The 24,410-nt window shown below is 37.7% G+C and overlaps 1 protein-coding gene and 1 non-coding gene across 2 annotated transcripts in view; both read right to left on the reverse strand.

Moving 5' to 3' along the window:
- Window positions 1-24,410, reverse strand: part of LOC103236753 (POTE ankyrin domain family member A) — a 66,053-nt gene that overhangs the window by 22,641 nt on the left and 19,002 nt on the right. The window contains 9 exon segments of the mRNA XM_073018617.1: window positions 4,877-5,043; window positions 6,085-6,197; window positions 11,401-11,486; window positions 14,207-14,344; window positions 15,656-15,761; window positions 18,780-18,806; window positions 18,809-18,856; window positions 18,859-18,937; window positions 19,098-19,206. Of these exon segments, the coding sequence (XP_072874718.1) occupies window positions 4,877-5,043; window positions 6,085-6,197; window positions 11,401-11,486; window positions 14,207-14,344; window positions 15,656-15,761; window positions 18,780-18,806; window positions 18,809-18,856; window positions 18,859-18,937; window positions 19,098-19,206 (873 nt within the window).
- Window positions 12,861-12,967, reverse strand: LOC119625018 (U6 spliceosomal RNA). Its single transcript, XR_005241167.1, has one exon. It is a non-coding gene; the product is annotated as a U6 spliceosomal RNA (small nuclear RNA).

The following is a 24,410-nucleotide window of genomic DNA, read 5'->3' on the forward strand; positions in this document are numbered from 1 at the left end:
AATTTGCCACTCAAATTTATTTTAGATAAAATACCAGTAAAATTTGCAATTCCTCTGACTCATTTTACCCTAATTACAATTATCATGATTACCAGTAAAAGAACAAATAGTGAATAACCACAATATTGGGCTTTTCTCCCTAAATGAAGGAATATTAATATAAAGAATGTAGCACACTATAAAGAGCCAAAAGAATAAAAAATGCATATAATTACCAGCCAAAATTGTTAGAATGAACCATGTCAAACATTTTTTAAGTGAGAATCAATCAAACAATATACCTGGGATAAACTCCATTCACTCATTTAGTAAGTATTTACGGCCGGGCGCGGTGGCTCACGCCTGTAATCCCAGCACTTTGGGAGCCCAAGGCGGGCGGATCACAAGGTCAGGAGATCGAGACCATTCTGGGAAACACAGTGAAACCCCGTTTCTAATAAAAATACAAAAATATTAGCTGGGCATGGTGGCAGACGCCTGTAGTCCCAGCTACTCGGGAGGCTGAGGCAGGAGAATGGTGTGAACCCAGGAGGCAGAGCTTGCAGTGAGCCAAGATCGTGCCACTGCACTCCAGCCTGAGAGACAGAGTGAGACTCTGTCTCAAAAAAAAAAAAAAAAAAAATAGTATTTACTAGGTAGCTACATCCAGTATGTTAGGCCTTTTCCTAGGCAGTGAGGATATGGTAGTGAATAATAAAAATCCTATTGAAGAGAATGAGATAAACACACAACAATAATAGATAAGGCAAAATATACAATATGTTAGAGGAGAAAAACTAAAGCAGGAAAATGAAATGTTTATGTGTTTGAGGGGAAGAGTGGTGGGAAAGTTGGGATGGCCAGAAAAGTCCCTGCTGAGAAAGGATATTTTAATTAAAGAACTGAAGGAATGGAAAGAGTAAGCTAGGAGGATATCTGGGGGAAAAGCATTCCAGACAAAAGGAACTGCCAAGTACAGAGGTGTGCCTGGAGTCTTTAAGCAATAGGGATAGATAAGGAATAGCAAGAAGTTCAGTGTGGCTGAAGCAGAGCAAAGGAGATAAGAAATAGAAGTTTAAGCAGGAGAGATAATATGGCAGATGGTGTACTGTCTTTTAGTTATTAGGGGGAACTTTGACACATACTCAGAGTGAAATGGGAGGCAATCAGAAGGGCTGGGGTAGAGCAATGACACATTTTGACTTATGTTTAAAATATATCCACTGAGTTAAGAATTGATTTAAAGGGTTTTTTTTTTTTTTTTTTTTTTAAACCAGGACTATCAATTACCAGTCTATGACACTCATCTAGACTACAGATGATGGTGGCTCAGATGTACAATATATGACTGGCTTCTGGATACATTCTTCAGGTATACCTGATCAGACTTACTGATAGATTAGATGTGAGGCATCAGAGAGACAGAAAGATGAGTCAAGAACGACACCGAAGTTTTTGGCAGAGCAAATGGAAGAGCTGCCATTTACCAAAGTAGGAAAGACTACATGAGGTGTAGATTTTAGGAAGGACATGAGTAGCCCAATTTTGGGCTGACAAGTGTGTGCTACCCAAAGAGAGATGTCAAGTAGGCAGGTTGATATAGAGATCTGGAATTAAGGAGAGAGAACTGAGTTGGAGACATACATTTGGCATATATCACTAGCATATACACAGTAGAAAAAGTCACAAGGGGCTGGGGGCAGTGGCTCACACCTGTAATCTCAGCACTTTGGGAGGCCGAGGTGGGTGGATCACCTGAGATCAGGAGTTTGAGACCAGCCTGGCCAACATGGGGAAACCCTGTCTCTACTAAAAATATAAAAATTAGCCAGGCACAGTGGCACGCACCTGTAATTCCAGCTACTTAGGCGACTGAAGCAGGAGAATCACTTGAACCCAGGAGGTGGAGGTTGCAGTGAGCTGAGATCGTGCAACCTAACTCCAGTCTGGGCAACAGAGTGAGACTGTCAAGGAGGACAGGAGAGGAGAGGAGAGGAGGGGAAGGGAGGGGAGGGGAGGGGAGGGGAGGGGAGAGGAGAGATAAGATTTAGGACTGAGACCTGGGAGACAACAATGTGCAAAAGGTGAAAGATGAGGACGAGCAAGCAAAACGGACCATAATGAACAGAGTAGAAAGAAAAGGATGAAAAGCCTGAGGGAGGGAGGTCCTGAAAGCCAAGCGAAGACACTGTTATGGAGAAGAGGTCCTCCATAAGGTCAAATATTGCTGACAAATTAAATAAAATGAGGTGTAAGAAAAAAATACCTAGATTTGTTACAGAAAAAAATTAGTGATAACCTTGAGAAAAACATTTTGGAGGAGTGCTGAAGTTGAAGACTACTGGCATGAGATCAACAATGAATGGAAAGAAAATTTGAGTTCGTGAGTGTAGACAGTTCTTTTAAGGACATCACACTTAGGAGTCATGACTCTGAATAATGTAATTTTCTTCCACAGTCATGAATAGTGATAGATAAGAAATAGTAGTTTTCAAATTTTATATAAATAGTTCAGTTTTAAATTTTATATAACAATTATACATTTTAAAGTTTATAAAATTATACAATATGGCATTTAAAAATGTCAGACCAAGATATTACATTCTTAAAATTATAGAACTAAAAGACCCCTTGAACATTTCTAGATTACATAAGCTCATTATCATTTTGTTCATGCTTATAAATAAAGACTAATACTAAGAGTTTTAAGGGGAGTATTTCTTGCTTGATAAAAACCAGCCAATTCTAGAACAGCTGATACTCATCAAGTATACAAAGTAATTGATCACAGTAAAATAGTGAGTTCTATTAACAGAAATAAAATAGGAAAAATGCAGAAAATAATCTTATTTTATAAATTAAATTTTAAAAATTATATGAAGTATAATTATATGAATTATATGAATATAAAAATTATATGAAGTCACCGTTGAAAAATATGGTGAGGTGAATACCGAAATATATTCTTTTTTCAAAGGAAGAATAATGTCATGCATGCAGGGCACTTTTACAAATAAAAGTCACTGCATTAGCAGCACCTTCTTTTTAGCACAAGAGTCAGCAAATTAGCACTTGTGGGCCAAATCCAGCCCACTGCCTGTTTTTGTAAGTAAAGTACCTTGGAACACAGTCATGTTTATTCACTTTCTAGTCCATAGAGTCGAATTAGCTGGGTGTGATGTTGCACACCTGTGGTCCCAGCTAGTACAGAGGCTGAGGTGGGAGGATTACTAGAGCCCAAAAAGTCAAGGGTGCAGTGAGCCATGATCATGCAACCGTACTCCAGCCTGGGCAACAGAGCAAGACCCTGTCTTAAAAAAAGAAATATATATAGTCCACAACGCATAAAATATTTACTAACTGGCTCTTTGCAGAAAAAGCTGACCAGCTCCTGGTTTAGTAGATCAAACATCCTTTGATGCATTTTAACAAGTTTTACCCAATATACTGAAATGTATATATGAAATATAGATCCCCATGTGCAATCTCTTGGCAATATTCAGATTGAGGTTCCAATATTTCAGCATTCAGGCATTGACAACAAAAATTTAATAACTAGCAATCTTGTTGCTAACAAGTTACAGTGTCAACATAGCATGTAGCTTCCATTTGCAACATAGCAGATATTACAAGAATTCTAACAAAATTGTCTTAAGATGGCTCATCAAACTAAATGTTTTAAATACATGTTTACTGTGAAATAATCAGTACATTCTGGATCTAACCTCATTTTTTAAAAAATGGTTGCATACTGGCCGGGCACGGTGGCTCATGCCTGTAATCCCAGAACTTTAAGAGACAGAGGCGGGTGGATTACCTGAGGTCAGGAGTTCAAGACCAGCCTGGCCAACATGGTGAAACCCCGTTTCTACTAAAAATACAAAAATTAGCCAGGCATGATGGCACACATCTGTGATCCCAGCTACTCGGGAGGCTGAGGCAGGAGAATTGCTTGAGCCTGGGAGGCAGAGGTTGCAGTGAAACGAGATCATGTCACTGCATTCCAGCCTGGCCGACAGAATGAGACTATCTCAAAAAAAAAAAAAAAAGGTTGCATTCTGTATTATTTTCTGGGTATGAACATTGAGCTATTTCCTATTGATAAGGACTTAGACTAACTCCAGCTTGTTGATATAATAATGCTATAATAAATGTCCTTATACATAAGCATATATGTAACATAAATATATATGTATATATGTGTGTATATATATCTATACAAATATCTTTAACATACATATATTATATATCCTTACTATGTTATATATGTGTGTGTGTGTGAAAATGCTACTAAATTAACACCAAAATGTATTTACCAACAGTATGTGAGAATGTCTTTTTCAGGTACAGCAACACAGATAGAGCTGGTGGCCATTATCCTAAGCCAACTAACGCAGGAACAGAAAATCAAATGCCACATATTCTTACTCATTAATGGAAACTAAACAATAAGAACTCATGAACACAAAGAGGAGAACAAGACACTGGGGCCTACTTGAGGGTGAAGGGTGGCAGGAGGGAGAGCACCAAAAAATTACCTATCTGGTATTTTGCCTATTATCTGGCTGAGGAAATAATCTGTAGCCCAAATCTTCATGATACAGTTTACCTATATAACAAACCTGCACATGTACCCTTGAAGCTAAAATTAAAGTTCACTAAAAAGAAAAGAAAATGCTTTTTCCCTCACATTTGCCAATACTGGTTATTTTTCAAATAAATTAATGACTGGAAAAAATGGTAACACATTGTTTGCTGATTTTCATTCTTCTGATTACCAGACAAGGCTGAATATTCTAGTAAAAGTGTAAAATTTGTTCATCATTAATATTAGCCCAAATTAGGATTAGTTCAAAAGCACATAGTTATCTCCCATTAAATGTTACCATAGGCTTACCTATGATATTCTTCATTCTCTGTGCTAGGAAATTGCTGATTTTCAGGTTTTCTGCTCTTTCTTTGTGGAATTAATCCATCATCACCATTGCCAGCAGCAGCACCATCAGTCAGGTTTACTGATATTCCCACGTTATTACTTCCATGCCTCTGCATTTCTTCTTCAGCCTTGAGTGGAAGTTTGATATTAAGGATGGTTATTGCTTTATTGAATAAAAAGAACCTTTTTATTTTAATTGATTTTATCACTTGACTCAGTTTGCTACTTTAGTCATTAAAAATATTTGACATTTAAATTTAATCATATATACAGAACTGTTACCATATAATTTTAATATGTAATTCTATCATTGTATATCATTGAAATTTGTGTAAAGTTTGCTTCATTTCTGTTTGAATGAATTAAACAATTTTCAAAAATTTCAAAAAGGGCCCTCCTTCATTTTGTGCTTTTATTCCCAACCACTCTTCAGAATCTAATATAAATGTTCACCCCATCTGACTTGGGGGAACACACAAATAAAAAGACAAAGATGCAAAATGTATCTTCTTCCATCTTTACCACCTGGATTTTCCATTAAGTAGTCAGATTTAGAGGATGAGACACTCTGGGGCTTCAGGAATAGAAAGGAAGATTGCCCTTTTCCGCACTAAGATATTCTTCTCCCCCACTGCCTTTGATCATTCTTTTTTCATTTGATTCCTGGGATATCAAAAACATAAATGTGCTCACTGAAACATGGGAACCAAAGTTTGTCACAGCACAAGGAGGAGAGTGAAACTGCTGAGGTGCTAGTGTGGAATTCCAGAAAATGAGATGTTCCCCAAATTTCACATTCAATAGCCATAAAATTTTCTAGCTGGAGGATATACAAAATAAGAAATTATCTTCTTCAGCCACATTATCTATTGATAATCAGACTAAAACCAAGAACGATAAAATGATTGATCCAAAGCTCCTAAAGTGGCATTACCTAGCATTTTATGGAACCATTCAGGATTATTCCATAATGATGAAGAATATCTCTAGGGTTTGTCTCTAAAACTCAATGTACAAAACTTAGCGTTCTGAGTTAAATGCTAAATTTTTTGCTGATGATTTATGCTACTTACATGATATAATTGTACATGCCTAAACTTACTACACTTTGTTAAACAACATAATGTAAAAATCTAATTCAACAGTAACATTTGAATATAAAGGTATACCTCTCTATCGCAATGCTTATTTACATCTGGTTCTTGAGACATTTTCAGCAGATGCAAAAATAGAAGGTTAATTTGCTTGTATTTCTCAGATGTCTGAACTTTTGGACTGCATGCTTTTAAAATAATTTTATTCTTAAGTAATCAAGTATGGACAATGAAAAATTAGAAAATAATTAAAATTAAAATTTACCTGTTAAAATAAATAATAATTAAAATTAAGAATTAACTTTTTAATCTATGTTAAGCTACTGCCACATCATTGGCTTCTGACTAACACGTGAAAAATAATTCACCTTAGCCAAAGGGAGAAGAAAAACAAGAACCAGCCAACTTAACTGTGTCACCATTTGTTTGGATTAAACTTAATTCACTACGTGTTAAATCTACCAAAAATGAATTAGCAGATGATTTGTAGTGTTGCAAAGGCTTCCTCACTTGAAAAGATTTTACTTCACCATACCCTAACTACTGAGCCCCTACAGTGCATTTAAGTGCTTTTTTAAAAGATTACTAACTGGAGTGTAGGCACACTTAAAATTATTAGGAGCTGAAATCAACATCAAACAGAAAGAAATGCAAATTCTTAAATTTTAATTGAAATTATATACTGTAATATGATAGTGTTATGTATCTAGACTATCTGCTTAAGTCCAGTTCTAATATATTCTAATGTGTACTAATGACAGTGGATAAAAATTTTTAAATAATATGCACTGATTTTCTGCAACTGAAATAAGTAAAATGTTACTGTGTTTGTACACTAACATCAAAAGCAAAATATGATTCTTGTAATAGGCAGTTGGGTTGCTTTCATGATCTGGTTCTCTCCCTGAACAGAAACCCCGAGGTCAATGACAGACCACAAGTCAGAATGCATCTTTAACCTTGGCATCAGTGATTGGCAATATGAAACTGCAGATTTTCAATCACTGGCCATGATTACTTCTTTACTATGAATCCAGCTCAGGGACCAACACTGTTACACTGTTCATAACTTCAATTGCTTAATAATATTATCCAATAATTGATGTTACTCTGTGGCCCAGCTGGAATGCAGTGGCACGATCTCGGCTCACTGCAAGCTCTGCCTCCCGGGTTCACGCCATTCTCCTGCCTCAGCCTCCTGAGCAGCTGGGACTACAGGCGCCCGCCACCACACCCGGCTAATTTTTTGTATTTTTAGTAGAGATGGGGTTTCACCATGTTAGCCATGGTATCGATCTCCTGACCTCGTGATCCGCCCGCCTTGGCCTCCTAAAGTGCTGGGATTACAGGCGTGAGCCACCGCGCCCAGTCGATGTCACTTTCTTTATCATGCTAAGGTGTTGTAAAAATAAAAGAACAGGCCATATAAATCACTTTAAATGCCAAAACCAATATTCCTAGTGAATCATTATTCATTAACACAAGGAGATAGATAGCTCATGTGGACACAGCTGAGATGATACTATGTAGAAAACTCTCAATAATTGTTATGAACATTTGGAAAGTCAATTCTATAATAAAGTCATAGAAACTACAAGAAATCACTTAATATTTGGTTTGGGAAAGTGCTTTCTAAAGTTATAGTGCATATAAATATAACTAATAGTTGTGAATTCAGAGCTGTGAAAATAAAGCAAAGAAACCACATTGTGTTTGAGTCAGCAATCTTTAGATTTCTATATAGTTTTCACATCTAGTCCCTAAATTCTAAATATAATCCTGGTACTCACTCTCAAGTTTACTTTAAATACTAGCCTATACAAAAAAAGCTCTTTCTGTTACTTCTTTTTGTTATTTTTGTTGCTTTTGTTAGAGGAAGAACACAAAAATTCCCTGCTAAAAGGGATTCTGTTTGGTTGCAGGCAGAAAGAGAGGAGGAAACACAAAGCACATTTTGCCAGAAAATGATTTTTTAGAAGTCAGAATATAACATGAAGTCAAGCAGAGGCACTCTAGAACTGAATTTGCTGTGCTTCTTTAATACGTTCCTTTCTCTCTTTGTTTTCTGGCAGCTGTGACTCACATAGGTCATGGAGAGTATCATTCCCTAAGGAAAACACAACTCCAATATACATCTTTATCCATTAAGTTCATCTGTCCCAATTCTGTGGATGCTGACTGACTTTCAGTCATTGATGGGTGATACACATGGATATTTATCATCAACTTTCAGATTCTTGAATCTTTGACAATTCTTATTACTGAGAGTCAAACTAGTAGGATGCCAGCTATAAATGCTGATTATCCAATTACCTACTCAAAATATAAGAATATGCCATTAAACATGCACAGAAAAAAATTAGTCATTCCTGCTGACCTGCTGCTCTTTGCTATTCTGTATTCACCAGAAAATTTCCTACTCCTTCCTCATGTCCAGGTTAAATGCTAGTGTACAACCTGGAAACCTGTGAATCATCCTTCTCTCTATCCCCCATACCTTTTTCATTCAATAATCACTAAATCATATTGACCATCCCTCTCTTCTGCCTCTGCTTTATATTCTCACTGCCACTGGGAACATAAACATTTACCAAATGACTTTTATTTAAAAAAAAATCTGCCAACTATTAATGTTATTTCTTACTTGAAAAAAGAACTTAAACAAAACAAATGAAAAAGGCATAACACCAAAAAAGGCCAACATTTTAAAATGAAAAACTGAGATTCTTAACTTTATTTATTTTACCACAGATGAGTAAAAACCTTAAATACATTGATACTAGTCCAAGGATATATGACAAGAAAGCTATAGCTGACTACTACAAAAGCTTCCTTTGTCTCCTAGTTTCTTTACATGGTTACCTTCCATCAACCTCTATGAGGGGTCACAAACTATAGGCCACAGGCCAAATCCAGTCTGTCTTATGGTTTTGTAAATAAAGTTTTATTGGATCTCAGTCATGCCTATTTGCTTACATATTATCCATAGTTGCTTTCACACTACAACAGCAGGGTTAAGTAGGTATGACAGAGATCACATAGTCTAAAATATTTCCCACCTAGTCCTTTACAGAAAAAGCTTGACAACCCCTGTTTTACACCATAGCCAGAATGCCTTAACACTCCAATTTAATCTTCTGACTCCCCTGCTCAAATTTCTCCAATGAGTCCCTGCATCAACCATTGCTGGCTCCCTACCAATAGCCATTCCTAATTCTTTCTTGCAGAAGAAACACAAAGCTATTGGGATACTTACTATCCCAATACTCCTCCCCAGCTTCAGAAAGAGAAATGATTATTCTAAGCTAGTCACAAAATTACATTTGCTTTCCCAGTGCCCGGTTTGGGGATGGGCATGTGGTGTGACCCAGCCAATGAAATGTCACAGAAAGTCCACTGCATGCTTCTAAGTTTTCTCCCTATTTAAAGAAACACATGAAGAAAAGCAGCCCTTGCAAAGTTGTGTTCTGAGAATAAGATGCCTGGAGCTGATGCAGATTAGTCAACTGTGAAAGGAGACATGAACAAGACACTGCCAACAGCACAGCTGAAAGAGGGACAAGTGGGATTCTAGGATATCACTGAACAACCAAAACAACTCTGGTTCCTACAGTTTTAGCCACTCCTCATCTAGTATTTGCAGTCCAAAGCATTCTACCTGGTAAATTTCCCATGGCCCATGGGATAAGAGCTACTAATTTCTATAGTATTAAAAATTCTATCATACACTTGCCTTAGCTTAGTATTCACCTCATTCCCAACCTCTTGTATCTCACACTTTTTGTACTAACAAAAGTGAACTGCTCATAAACCCTGCAAAGTTCACTCAAGCATCTTGCTTTTGCACTTGCTGCTCTTCCTCCCATACAGGCAATCTCGTTAGATGTTCCTTCTGCCAAACACACCATCTCGTTACATGTTCATTCCGCCAAACATCATTCTTCTGCTACTTTACCTAGAAAAATTCTACTCACTCTGCATGCTCACCTTAAATCCTACCTACTTTTTTTTAAAGCTTTCATTCCTCATCACATATGTCTGGCACATAATCAATATAATATATAAACCATAAATATAAACTTCCAGTGGCCATCTAGCACACAGTAAGGACTGAATAAAGTAGCAAAATAATAAAAATGACAATGATAATAACAAGTTCCTGTCTGTATTTTTAAATGTGTTCTGTAGCATTAGAAAAATGCTTAGTATATAAAAGACATCTGACAGTTATTTGTTAAGTAGACAGGTGAAAACATAAATACAAATGTTTTCTTTGTAAATTCTGTTGAAAAAGCACAGAAATGAAATAGAGACAGCTCTATTCTATTATGAGCACCTTAAAGATCAAAACTACATCTATTCCATCTTTGTCTCCTGCAACATACAAAATCTAACTTGCAGAAGCTCTTTGATAAACATATGGCTAAATTAAAGGTGTCCTCACACAGTTTGAATTGTACAATATACTAGGTGTCCACATCCAGGTAACATACTGGCATTTTTGTTATTGTGAAACATTTTTGTACTTTTATTATAATCTGCTGAGCCTAGAGTTGGGCAATTTGTATATTTATTATGACAATCTTTTGGCAAATGGTAGCAGAGCATCTTGTTTTAACAAAATTACTGTTACCACGACAATTAACCAGCAGGTAGAAGAACACATCTTGTTCCAACAAAGCAAATATACCTCTTTGAATTTCAAATTTAGAGGAATAAAGTCAGTAACAGTGAGCCTTGCAGCCTTGCTGGTACAAGCATATGTAACACGATCTGTGCTTCGCTGTTCATCATCAAAACTTCCTTACTTTTACTTTTTCATCTATGGTAGGACTACCCAGAGCAGGCATCCACAACTCCCAAGCCACAGACTGGTAGCAGTTCATGGCCTTTTTGGAACCACGCCACACACGACGTGAGTATTAGGCAAGCCAGAGAAGCTTCATCTGTATTTATAGCCATGCCCCATGGCTCATATTACCACCTAAGCTCCGCCTCCTGTCAGATCACTGGTAGCATTAGATACTCATCGAAGCATGAACCCTGTTGTGAACTGCCCATGTGAGGGATCTAGGTTGTGTGCTTCTTATGAGAATCTAATGCCTGATGGTCTGTCACTGTCTCCCTTTGCCCCCAGATGGGACCATTTAGTTGCAGGAAAACAAGCTCAGAGCTTCCACCCATTCTACATTATGGTAAGTTGTATAATTATTTCATTATATATTACAATGTAATAATAATATAAAGTAGCACAATAAATGCAATGTGCTTGAATAATTCTGAAACCATCTGCACCTTCCCCTAGTCCATGGAAATACTGTCTTCCACAAAACCGATCCCTGGTGCCAAAAAAGCAAAAAGGCTGGGGACAACTGACCTAAAGTAATTCACTATCAGAAGTCTTACCTGGATTGCTGTTTTCAGAACATTTTTTTGGCATCTGTTTTTCTTTATAGTCAGAAAGTAATTGGCAAATTCTATGTATAAAAATGTAGTAAATAAAATTACTATTTTAATACTGACATGAAAAATACTTACAAAATGCAAAATTCTTAGAGTATTTCAAACAATATCAGAATATCAGAAAACAATATCATCCCATCTACTTTTGTGTACATCCTACAAACTTTTCATTAAGCTTCTAAATAAAGAAAAAAAGTAAGGTGAAATACTCATAAATCAAGGCCACTAGGACTCAGTAAATTAACTTGCATTCGCTTGACATAATAGAAAGTCCCAACTCTGAAGAAGTCCTAGCTCCATAATGAAGAGCTATTTGTTCTTGGAAAATTTACTTCTTTTAGGCTCAATGTCTTCTACAAAGCGAGGACTTTGCTGCCTTATTTCACTAAGCTATAAAGATTTAACAAGATAAAATTTTTAAATGCTCACAGAAATAGTAAAGCAATGGAATAATCTGTTCCTAAACTTTATGACCGAAATTATCTTCGAATCCCAAATAAAACCCAATGTGTAGCTAGGCGCAGTGGCTCATGCCTGTAATCCCAGCACTTTGGGAGACCGAGGCAGGCAGATCACGAGGTCAAGAGATTGAGACCATCCTGGCCAACATGGTGAAACCCCATCTCTACTAAAAATACAAAAAATTAAGTGGGCGTGATGGCACGCGTCTGCAGTCCCAGCTACTTCGGAGGCTGAGCCAGGAGAATCACCTGAACCCGGGAGATGGAGGTTGCAATGAGCCAAGATCGCGTCACTGCACTCCAGCCTGGCAACAGAGCAAGACTCAGTCTAAAAAAATATGCAAATGTTGTAGCTTTCAGGAAATGTTACTAATTTTGATCATTAGTTGTCCTACTCTTTATGGCTTATAATTCAGAGCATCTCAACTATTTCACAGTTTATAACTAAATTTATTCATAAATATCTCATTAAAGTAGGTAACATGATTGTCTACGATTATGGAGTTTATCAGTCACACCAAGAGCAGAAAAACCAATGGATGAATGTCAAGACCTGGCTTGGACCAATGATCCTTCTCTACAGACTCACACTCTGAGCCAGCAGATGTTTGTTAAGATAATGCTTCATATCCATGTTCATCTCCAGCGGACATGGGAGACCAAAACCCTGCTTTTATTTGTTTTAGGTCCCATGAAGAAGTTGCAAATTGACATTCTCTAATTTTTGAATACATACTAACAATATATTTTGCACACAACACTCTACACATTATTCAGCTCTGGGAACATCTCATAGGCCACCTTACATGAATATTTTTATAGCAAAACTCACAATTTCAATATTCAGATGGCACCCATTTTGCTTTGATTCACACTGTTTCCTTAGAGTTAGTCAGCAAATAGTCAAATGACCTTCCAGTGACTGGGCAAAATATGGAATGCTTCAAAAATTTGTGCAGCCTGCCTATTCAGGGGCCATGCTAATTTTCTCTGTATTGCTCCAATTTTAGGATATGTGCAGCCAAAGCAAGCACAAAGCCCTACTTTTACACATGGACAGTGATGAGTCATGAACACGGTTTAGCTCTAAGTCCAACTAACCTACTTGAGATCTCGAGAATTATCTTCAATGGCTTCCTGTGAGGTAGAATTTGAAAATATTTTTAAATATTGAGGAAGAGATGCAAGTAACTTGGGAAATTTTCATTATCATGGAAAACAGATCACTCAAGGGGCCAACCACAACTGGGTGCCCACTGCTCTAGGGAAGGTTAACATGGGACTTTCTACTGCCTAAGGTACTATACCAGATATAAAGGTGCCTCAGGGTACATATCTGGTAGCAAAGAAGAAGAAACAAACACTGATCTCTTTCTGCCACATTATTTGAACCTCTTTGACAGTTTAGAACAAGCCCAACTAATACCTCCTAGAGAAAAGACCAACACAGGACTCAAAGGATCTCTTAACATGAAGTTCTCAGTTAAGTCTAGGATAAGATGTGGGTTCCACATCAGGTTTTGAATGTGGGGGGAAGGGTCAATTTGCTTACTTTGCATGCAGATAAAGCCAGGATGTCAAGCTGCCAGAGCAGGGTGCTGGTGCTTTGGGAACAATGACTGAGCACACAAGCACAGGTATGTGAAGTAAAGAACGTTATAACTTTGAAGTCTATGTGTGGATCACCATGAAGACTTGAGGGATCTCAATCAGTAAGGGCATGTTGGTGTCAAAGGTCAACCATTACCAGGCAGAAGGACCAGTTTCAGTGGCAACAATGCAGCAACAGAATCAATGGAAACAACAGAATGATTAAAATGTCCTTTTTTCCTCCTCCTTCTGACTTGATAAAAAGGATTGTCTTCCTTGGACAAATTCAAGGAGTACATAGGAGACAGTCCCCAGAAAACAATACAAGACTTTCTACTAAACTAGACGTTTAAAGACCCAAATAACTAATCAGAAAAATCAAAGACGTGATTCTAATTTTTATCCAATGCATAGGTGTTATATATGGAATGAAATGAGCAACGTTGGGATCTCTAAGGATAAAGGTCTTAAAAGTCCTGAGGTAAAGAATCCTGCACCCATTGGCACCATCTAACTAGTCTAGCTTTTTGTTTGATTTCCAGCTGATGCAGTGGACTAACTCATGGCCACTCTAAAACTACCTAAACCAAACTATGACATCTCACCTGATATCTAAGATGCAAAAGTTAAAATTATTTAAACCTTGATTTAGTGTTAACTAGCCTTTTAATGTAAATACTTACATATTATGATGACTAGAAATAGCGTAATCTTCAGCAGTCCACCCAGATACATCTTGAGAAAATACATCAATATTTTGCTGAAGCAGAAGGCTAACCATACTTGCTGATCCACAACGTACAGCAAGTATAAGAGCAGTTCTAAAATGACAGATAATTTCTCCCTTAGGAACTTTAATAAAGTTATTTTAAAAGCTAATTTGATATACTTTCCCAATTTAATATCTTGCCTGTCCATGCAGAATTAAACATTTACATGTACTAAAAAACATAAGCATCTTGGGTGCTCAAGTGTTCATCTTTGTAAAATACCACCAAGGTTAAAAGAAAGGGACAAAAAGGAATCCTCTTATCTCAGTGGGGTACTGAATAGTAGAAGCTACTAATTTAAAGGACTTTGATGGGCAAGAAACTATGCTAGGGCTGCTTATCTGAAGTGGACAAAGATTTAACTGAAGATTTCTTCCCAGCTTCCCTAGACTGATATGCCATAATAGAAAATCAGCTAAATAGGAGAGCTATCTGCAGGCTGAAAGCAGTAATATTAATAATAATAGTAAGAATAGTAGTTATAGTAGCTTCAGTTAATGATGCTAATAAGCATGTGCTAGGCACTGAATTAAATGCCATATATGTCTTTCTTATGCACAGCCAACTTTGAAGGATATATTCTCCTTCTTTTCATATATGACAACATATGTGGTAGTAAATAACGTTCCCAAGGTCACACACCTAGCAAGTAAGAAACCTAGGAACTAAATCCAGTTTTGTGTGAATCTAAAGTCTAGCTCTTTTCTCTTTATCACCCACCTACAGCTTGCCTTCATTAAAGGAAGTGTATGTTATCCACTTAAAACTATCTTCACTCCCTCTCTCCATACCAATTAAAAATAAAAACATCAAAATACACTGGAAATAAAGAAGAAAAAAAGCTAATGAACTCACAGTATTTGGGAATAGCAATTAATCATCATGTAGGGATAAGCTAACATTAATATTCTTTAAAGAAAGCAACTTAAAGCAGTCATTCAAAAGACAAAATGATTTTCAACTCCTGTTTATGTTTAATATAGCATATTTAATGGAAAAGCATATAAGAAGCAGAGGTTAAAAACTATAGAAAGGGTTAAGAAGTTCAATACTGAGTCATAAACTAAAAGCTAAAGTTCACACTTCATGAAACTAATATGAAATCCCTTTAGCTAACCTAAGATCATATAACCGAAAACATCACATAACAAATAACATCAGTCAATATAATAAGAGAAGATGAATCCTACTAAAACTGTTCTTTATGTTGCCTAGTCCAAATGACTGTATTTCTCCTTAACTGATTTGTGTTGATACCGATCACCATGTTCCAATAAGTATAAGTTAATTTTATTAATTTAATGTTTATGACTTGAGTGACTGTTATCACTCCAGAACAATACAGAGATAAAATAACTATACCTTCCAAACCTATCAAGTGCATTTAAATTAGCTTTTTTCTTGATTAAAAATTCCACCATTTGCTGTTTCTGTCCATGTACACCGAGTAAAAGTGGTGTGAGGCCACCCTGTAAAACAATATTAACACAAAAACAATATGTAATTCAAAAAAAGCACCTATTTCTCAAATGAACTGGAAACTTTATATAAGATCCTATGAACTTACACTCACAGAAAGTAAATAAAATATAGTTGTCTCCTTCTCACTCTTCTGTGCTTTCCCACACACTCACTACTCCTTCCCTTGGAAACACCCCTCCTCTGCCTCACATTAACTCTGGTCATCTTGAAAACTCACTTTAAACATTTACTGTTTCCAAGATTCTTTGCTTCTGTCCCAGCATTTGACATGGTATTACTGGATAATTTTTCCTATCTAAACAAAAAGCTTCTTGAGGGCAGGGGCTGTATATTTTATCTCTATATTCTCAAACCCTACGACAAATCATTGTGTATAAAGCAAGAATTTGCATGTAAAATATTTTAGATTCAGATGTTTTACCAAAAGATCAAGCTCTGACGTGCAATAAAACTTGCTATTAAGACTCATACTGCCCATTTCAAGAATTTTTCCAACATTTATTCATTTAAAATCTATTTGTATATAATTTTCCCAGATTGTTAACTAAATAATGAGTTCACAGTACTGCCGAAACTAAATTAACAGAATTCCTATCTGTATTCTTAATAATTCCATGGTTTTTAGTGTTTAAAACTGCCATCCTGATTATGCCAAAGCTCTACAAACTTAAGAGACACACTTGATAGTCCATAATACAGCTTCAATTGACAAAAAGGGTAATTTGCTACAATACTAATTGAGAAAACTCTGCTCTTAAAAATGATTTACTGACCTAAGCACTTAAATGATAAAAAAGAGACATAAAATCCTGAGAAACCCAATCTGTACTTACTGAAAGGCTACTCACTGAAAATTTCTAAAGACCTTCTGAATGCATTGAATAACTGATGGTAGGAAAGAAAAGGTATTATTCTGTAAGCTGATAGATACTGCCAATAATATTCATTTTAATGTCCCAATCACAGAGATAAAAGTCAAATTAGGCCAGGCATGGTGTCAGACCTGTAATCCTAGCATTTTGAGAGGCTGAGGTGGATGAATTGCTTGAGCCCAGGAGTTCAAGACCAGCCTGGGAAACATGGCAAAAACCCCATCTCTACTTAAAAAAAAAAAAGAAAAAAAAAAAAACTGAGGTGGGAGGACCACCTAAGCTTGGGGAGGTTGAGGCTGCAGTGAGCTGTGATCACACCACTGCATTCCAGCCTGGAAAACAGAGTGAGACCCTGTGTCAAAAAAAAGTCAGACTAACATTATTGGAAAGGAAAGATGTAAAGGAATTAGCACATATCCAACTCCAACTCTTCTAGAGATATATTAAGTTTCTGAGATATGAGAATTTACCTATTACCCTTATCTATTCAGTGATTCTTAAGCAGAAGTGTACACGGATTTTGAGGAATTTGTTGTTGTTGTTGTTGTTGTTGTTGTTGTTGTTGTTAGAGACAGGGTCTCATTATGTTGCCCAGGCTAGACTCGAACTCCTGACCTCAAGCAATCCTCCCACCTCAGCCTCCCTAGCTGCTGGGATTATAGCCATGCACCACCATGCCTGGCTTCAAGGAAACTTTTTTTTTTTTTTTTTTTTTTGAGACTGAGTCTCGATCTGTCACCAGGCTGGAGTGTAGTAGCACAATCTTGGCTTACTGCAACCTCTGCCTCCCGGGTTCAAGCGATTCTCCTGCCTCAGCCTCCTGAGTAGATAGGACTACAGGCACGTGCCATCATGCCCAGCTAATTTTTGTATTTTTAGTAGAGACGGAGTTTCACCATGTTGGCCAGGATGGTCTCGATCTCCTGATCTTGTGATCCACCTGCCTTGGCCTCCCAAAGTGCTGCGATTAAAGGCAGGAGCCACTGCACCTGGCCTCAAGGAAACATTTTTAAACATACGCTATCAAAATCTTCAGGGTAGAACCTAGACTTGCAGATTATTTAAAAATTTTTCTCAGGTTACTCTAATTCACAATTCTAGCTGAAAACTAGTGCAATGGACAATTACTTCAGTCTCATCTCTCACCCACATGACCAATTCCCTTTATCATTTGAGCACTTGGCCAAAAAGAGGAAAGAATGAGAGAGAGACTCGTTTGCTGAAAACACCACTTAATTTTCCTGGGTAGGGGTAGAACAGGGTGTAGTAAACTCAAAATCCAACTTCATCTTGTTACTTATAAGCTCCTTATCCTCCATGTTCCCATCAGGACATTCTAGATTTGAAAGCAGAGTTGAGACTCTTATCTAAGCGGCCATTTCTACCAGAATAGGATAATAAGTCAGTGAATTACTTGTTATTCCCTCTGCTCAAGGGTTTCCCACAATATCACCACCTATTCACAGCCAATCTGGTTCCTCAGAGGCCTCCTAAAATTGATCTCTAGGCAGTTTACAACTCACTAACTCCCTCTCCCAAATTGAAAAACTGCCATTCTCTAAAACTGAAGAGAAACTTGTCTCACCATACAAAGGGAACAAATGAATGCACAACAACAACAAAAAACATACACATAAAACCTCTTCATGGTCTTTTCTCTCCATTACCTAATCTCCAAATTGGCCTCTATATTTCTGATTGCTCTCCTTTTCCCTTTCCATTTCTGCCTTATGAGCTTGCCAAAGCAGCAAGATTTCTATTCACTGAAGCATGTTTTAGTTTTCTTGGAGTTTTAATGTAAAACCTATTTCCAGGGCAAATTTTGACATTTTACATTGTTTGGGGCAGGGGGAACTGGGAGGGAAAATTGAAAAAAAAGTAAGTCTTACCTTTTACAAATTCAGAGTTTTCAAAAAAAAAAAAATATTTACCGCAAGTGCATAAAAAATGCTGTACCCTCTAATGTGTCTTTAAAAGTGACAATATTTAAAATAAAGTCTTACATAATTAAGTCATTTCAAAATATTTTCATTCAGGTTATGCTTGAGCTTCCAAATATGGAAAACTGGCCCTTACACAGGTCAATGTTAAAATAAACGCATTGGGTATTTTGAAAATAAAATTAGATCTATACCTTGTTTTTGATTCGATATCAGCATGTATAAAAGCAGTGTTTTGGCCATTAATCTATCTTCACTGTAGACAGCATGTGTATGGCAGTATTGCCATACACATCCGGAAGATTTGGATCAATACCATGTTGTAGCAAAAGTATCGCACATCGTACAGCCTGTCAATGTTAGACCAAAAACAAATTATAAATCCTAGGAATTCAAGATACACATTCCACAGGTTTCATCAATAAGTTATATTTAAATGAGAAAACTCACTTTTATTCTATGTATTGAAATCAAATCCATATCATGCTGATATAGTTGGCTACCGCATACCTGTGTTAGAGCTGTCCTCTTTTTGCTGTCAAAGACACGAAGTTGACATTTTCTATCCAGCAGGAGTTTTACTACTTCTGAATTCCCACAGGCCAAATGTAGAGCAGTCCTATGAGAGTGAGAAGACGTTTTAGCAAATTGTAGTGTACTATCTAAAGCTGTATCAATGATTCATGTAATTGCAAACATTGAATAGCATGCTATCCCTCTGCCTTCAAAACAAACATTTAATTTTCCTGTAAAGAAAGCACACTATTAATTACCTCTCATTTCTCACTGTATTAATGAAATAGCAGCCTATCTGAAAAGAAAGAGCATAGCCCTTTGTTTACATTAAATTTGGGCTGGAATCCTGCTCTGAGCTTTGTCACTTCCTAGCTGTTGCTTAGCCTTTTTGTGTCTCAATTTCCTCATCTATAAAATGGGAATGAAAATAGTAGCTTTCTCACAGGAAACCACTGTAATGCTTAAATGAGACTCTACACAAAATATATAGAAGAGTTCCTAACTCAAATAACAGCTCAATAATTGTTAGATATTTTTACTAATACTACTAAAGACAACATTTGAATTAAGTGAGATAATACAATTATACCTACACTTTGAGGTATGTTTTAAAGATTACAGTTTACATTGTATTTTGATGATTATAAGAGGCTGTCTTCATGTTTTGACATTCCTTACATTGTAGTACCACTTGTAATTCATGACTTACTGTAACTATAATTGGTAGCATTTAAAAAATTCTCTTATTGACACATGAAATAATGGAGCATCATACAATCCATGGTGGCTTACATTAAGTAGAATATGGTATGTATAACAGTTCTGGGGCAATTCTAACCAGATGATTGGCATTTGATAAATTTTAGTTCTTAAAAGTACTATGGAATAAGAGGGCTAAGGTAAAAACAACAAATGTCAAAACTAATTTTTACTTTAATTTTCAAAAAAACTTTAAGCCAAAGGAAACTTGGGGTTCAAATGAATAGGTATGGCTCATTTTTTCAATACTTAGATTTATAGAATATATGTAAATCAGATATTTCCAATGATAAATATTAGGATTTGAAACTTATAAATTTTCTTTTTTAATGAATTTATGAAACTATTTGTGGAGTTTTTTTCAACTTTCACACTCAGGGGTATACTGCAGGATGTTACATAGGTAAATTGGTAAATATACATAGGTATATTGCAGGTTTGTTACATAGGTAAATGTGTGCCAAGAGGGTTGATAGTACAAATTATTTCATCACCCAGGTATTAAGCCCAGTACCCATTAGTTATATTTCCTGCTTCTCTCCCTCCTCCCTCCAATAGGCCCCAGTGTGTGTTGCTCCCCTCTAGGTACCTGTGTGTTCTCATCATTTAGCTCCCCCTTATAAGTGAGAACATGCAGTATTTGGTTTTCTGTTCCTAAGTTAGTATGCTAATGATAATGGCCTCCAACACCACGTCCATGCAAAGGCTACGCTCTCATTCTTTCTTACGGCTGCATAGTATTCCATAGTGTTTATGTACCACATTTTAGTTCTTAAAAGTACTAAAACAGTCTTTATCCAAGACTGTTATAAATTTCAAAAGGGCAGTTAAAGGTTATTTTTTACTATTTTCTACCTTCAGAATGCTATTGTTTGAAAGGAGGGAGGAAAAGCTTCAGTTGAGATTAAGTCCCATTACTCTAATTTTAAATCTCTCACCTTGCTCAAGCTGGGCAGGTAAATATGAAGTTTTCAAAGATGGAAGGATACTGCAAGATAGTAGACTATGCCTGCCACATTATAGGTAGTTGGCTTATATTTGATGAATAAATGGATTGAAAGAATGGATAAACACAGCTGGGGAGTTCAATTTTTTTTTTTTTTTTTTTTTTTTTGAGACACAGTCTCACTCTTATTGCCCAGGCTGGAGTGCAATGGTGCAATCTCGGCTCACCGCAACTTCCACCTCCATGTTCAAGTGATTCTCCTGCTTCAGCCACCCGAGTAGTTGGGATTACAGGCATGCGCCACCACAGCCAGCTAATTTTGTATTTTTAGTAGAGACGGGGTTTCTCCATGTTGGTCAGGTTGGTCTCGAACTCCAAACCTCAGGTGATCCACCCGCCTTGGCTTCCCAAAGTGCTGGGATTACAGGCATGAGCCACCACGCCCAGCCCAAGTTCAATATTTTTAAAGAAAACTCCTGGGGCGGAGCAAGATGGCCGAATAGGAACAGCTCCAGTCTCCAACTCCCAGCGCGAGCGACACAGAAGACCAGCGATTTCTGCATTTTCAACTGAGGTACTGGGTTCATCTCACTGGGGAGTGCCAGACGATCGGTGCTGGTCAGCTGCTGCAGCCCAAACAGCGAGAGCTGAAGCAGGGCGAGGCATTGCCTCACCTGGAAAGTGCAAGGGGGAAGGGAATCCCTTTTCCTAGCCAGGGGAACTGAGACACACAACACCTGGAAAATCGGGTAACTCCCACCCCAATACTGTGCTTTAAGCAGACAGGCACACCAGGAGATCATATCCCACACCTGGCCGGGAGTGGCCCACACCCACGGAGCCTCCCTCATTGCTAGCACAGCAGTCTGTGATCTACCGGCAAGGCAGCAGCGAGGCTGGGGGAGGGGCGCCCGCCATTGCTGAGGCTTAAGTAGGTAAACATAGCTGCTGGGAAGCTCGAACTGGGTGGAGCTCACAGCAGCTCAAGGAAACCTGCCTGTCTCTGTAGACTCCACCTCTGGGGACAGGGCACAGTAAATAATAACAAACGCAGCAGCTCTGCAGACGCAAATGACTCTGTCTGACAGCTTTGAAGAGAGCAGTGGATCTCCCAACACGGAGGTTGAGATCTGAGAAGGGACAGACTCCCTGCTCAAGTGGGTCCCTGACCCCTGAGTAGCCTAACTGGGAGACATCCCCCACTAGGGGCAGTCTGACACCCCACACCTCACAGGGTGGAGTACACCCCTGAGAGGAAGATTCCAAAGCAAGAATCAGACAGGTACACTCGCTGTTCAGAAATATTCTATCTTCTGCAGCCTCTGCTGCTGATACCCAGGCAAACAGGGTCTGGAGTGGACCTCAATCAATCTCCTACAGCTACAACCTACAGCTGAGGATCCTGACTGTTAGAAGGAAAGCTATCAAACAGGAAGGACACCTACACCAAAACCCCATCAGTACATCACCATCATCAAAGACCAGAGGCAGATAAAACCACAAAGATGGGGAAAAAGCAGGGCAGAAAAGCTGGAAATTCAAAAAATAAGAGCGCATCTCCCCCGGCAAAGGAGCGCAGCTCATCGCCAGCAACGGATCAAAGCTGGACGGAGAATGACTTCGACGAGATGAGAGAAGAAGGCTTCAGTCCATCAAATTTCTCAGAGCTAAAGGAGGAATTACGTACCCAGCGCAAAGAAACTAAAAATCTTGAAAAAAAAGTGGAAGAATTGATGGCTAGAGTAATTAATGCAGAGAAGCTCACAAACGAAATGAAAGAGACGAAAACCATGGCACGAGAAATACGTGACAAATGCACAAGCTTCAGTAACCGTCTCGAACAACTGGAAGAAAGAATGTCAGCGATGGAGGATCAAATGAATGAAATGAAGCGAGAAGAGAAACCAAAAGAAAAAAGAAGAAAAAGAAATGAACAAAGCCTGCAAGAAGTATGGGATTATGTAAAAAGACCAAATCTACGTCTGATTGGGGTGCCTGAAAGTGAGGGGGAAAATGGAACCAAGTTGGAAAACACTCTTCAGGATATCATCCAGGAGAACTTCCCCAACCTAGTAGGGCAGGCCAACATTCAAATCCAGGAAATACAGAGAACGCCACAAAGATACTCCTCAAGAAGAGCAACTCCAAGACACATAATTGCCAGATTCACCAAAGTTGAAATGAAGGAAAAAATCTTAAGGGCAGCCAGAGAGAAAGGTCAGGTTACCCACAAAGGGAAGCCCATCAGACTAACAGCAGATCTCTCGGCAGAAACTCTTCAAGCCAGAAGAGAGTGGGGGCCAATATTCAACATTCTTAAAGAAAAGAATTTTAAACCCAGAATTTCATATCCAGCCAAACTAAGTTTCATAAGTGAAGGAGAAATAAAATCCTTTACAGATAAGCAAATGCTTAGAGATTTTGTCACCACTAGGCCTGCCTTACAAGAGACCCTGAAGGAAGCACTAAACATGGAAAGGAACAACCGGTACCAGCCATTGCAAAAACATGCCAAAATGTAAAGACCATCAAGGCTAGGAAGAAACTGCATCAACTAACGAGCAAAATAACCAGTTAATATCATAATGGCAGGATCAAGTTCACACATAACAATCTTAACCTTAAATGTAAATGGACTAAATGCTCCAATTAAAAGACACAGACTGGCAAACTGGATAAAGAGTCAAGACCCATCAGTCTGCTGTATTCAGGAGACCCATCTCACACGCAGAGACATACATAGGCTCAAAATAAAGGGATGGAGGAAGATTTACCAAGCAAATGGAGAACACAAAAAAGCGGGGGTTGCAATACTAGTCTCTGATAAAACAGACTTTAAACCATCAAAGATCAAAAGAGACAAAGAAGGACATTACATAATGGTAAAGGGATCAATTCAACAGCAAGAGCTAACTATCCTAAATATATATGCACCCAATACAGGAGCACCCAGATTCATAAAGCAAGTCCTTAGAGACTTACAAAGAGACTAAGACTCCCATACAATAATAATGGGAGACTTCAACACTACACTGTCAACATTAGACAGATCAACGAGACAGAAAGTTAACAAGGATATCCAGGAATTGAACTCATCTCTGCAGCAAGCAGACCTAATAGACATCTATAGAACTCTCCACCCCAAATCAACAGAATATACATTCTTCTCAGCACCACATCGTACTTACTCTAAAATTGACCACGTAATCGGAAGTAAATCACTCCTCAGCAAATGTACAAGAACAGAAATTATAACAAACTGTCTCTCAAACCACAGTGCAATCAAATTAGAACTCAGGACTAAGAAACTCAATCAAAACCGCTCAACTACATGGAAACTGAACAACCTGCTCCTGAATGACTACTGGGTACATAACGAAATGAAGGCAGAAATAAAGATGTTCTTTGAAACCAATGAGAACAAAGATACAACATACCAGAATCTCTGGGACACATTTAAAGCAGTGTGTAGAGGGAAATTTATAGCACTAAATGCCCACAAGAGAAAGCAGGAAAGATCTAAAATTGACACTCTAACATCGCAATTAAAAGAACTAGAGAAGCAAGAGCAAACACATTTGAAAGCTAGCAGAAGGCAAGAA

The sequence above is a fragment of the Chlorocebus sabaeus genome, chromosome 8 (genome assembly GCF_047675955.1).
Source record: "Chlorocebus sabaeus isolate Y175 chromosome 8, mChlSab1.0.hap1, whole genome shotgun sequence".
Taxonomy (NCBI): Eukaryota; Metazoa; Chordata; class Mammalia; order Primates; family Cercopithecidae; genus Chlorocebus; species Chlorocebus sabaeus.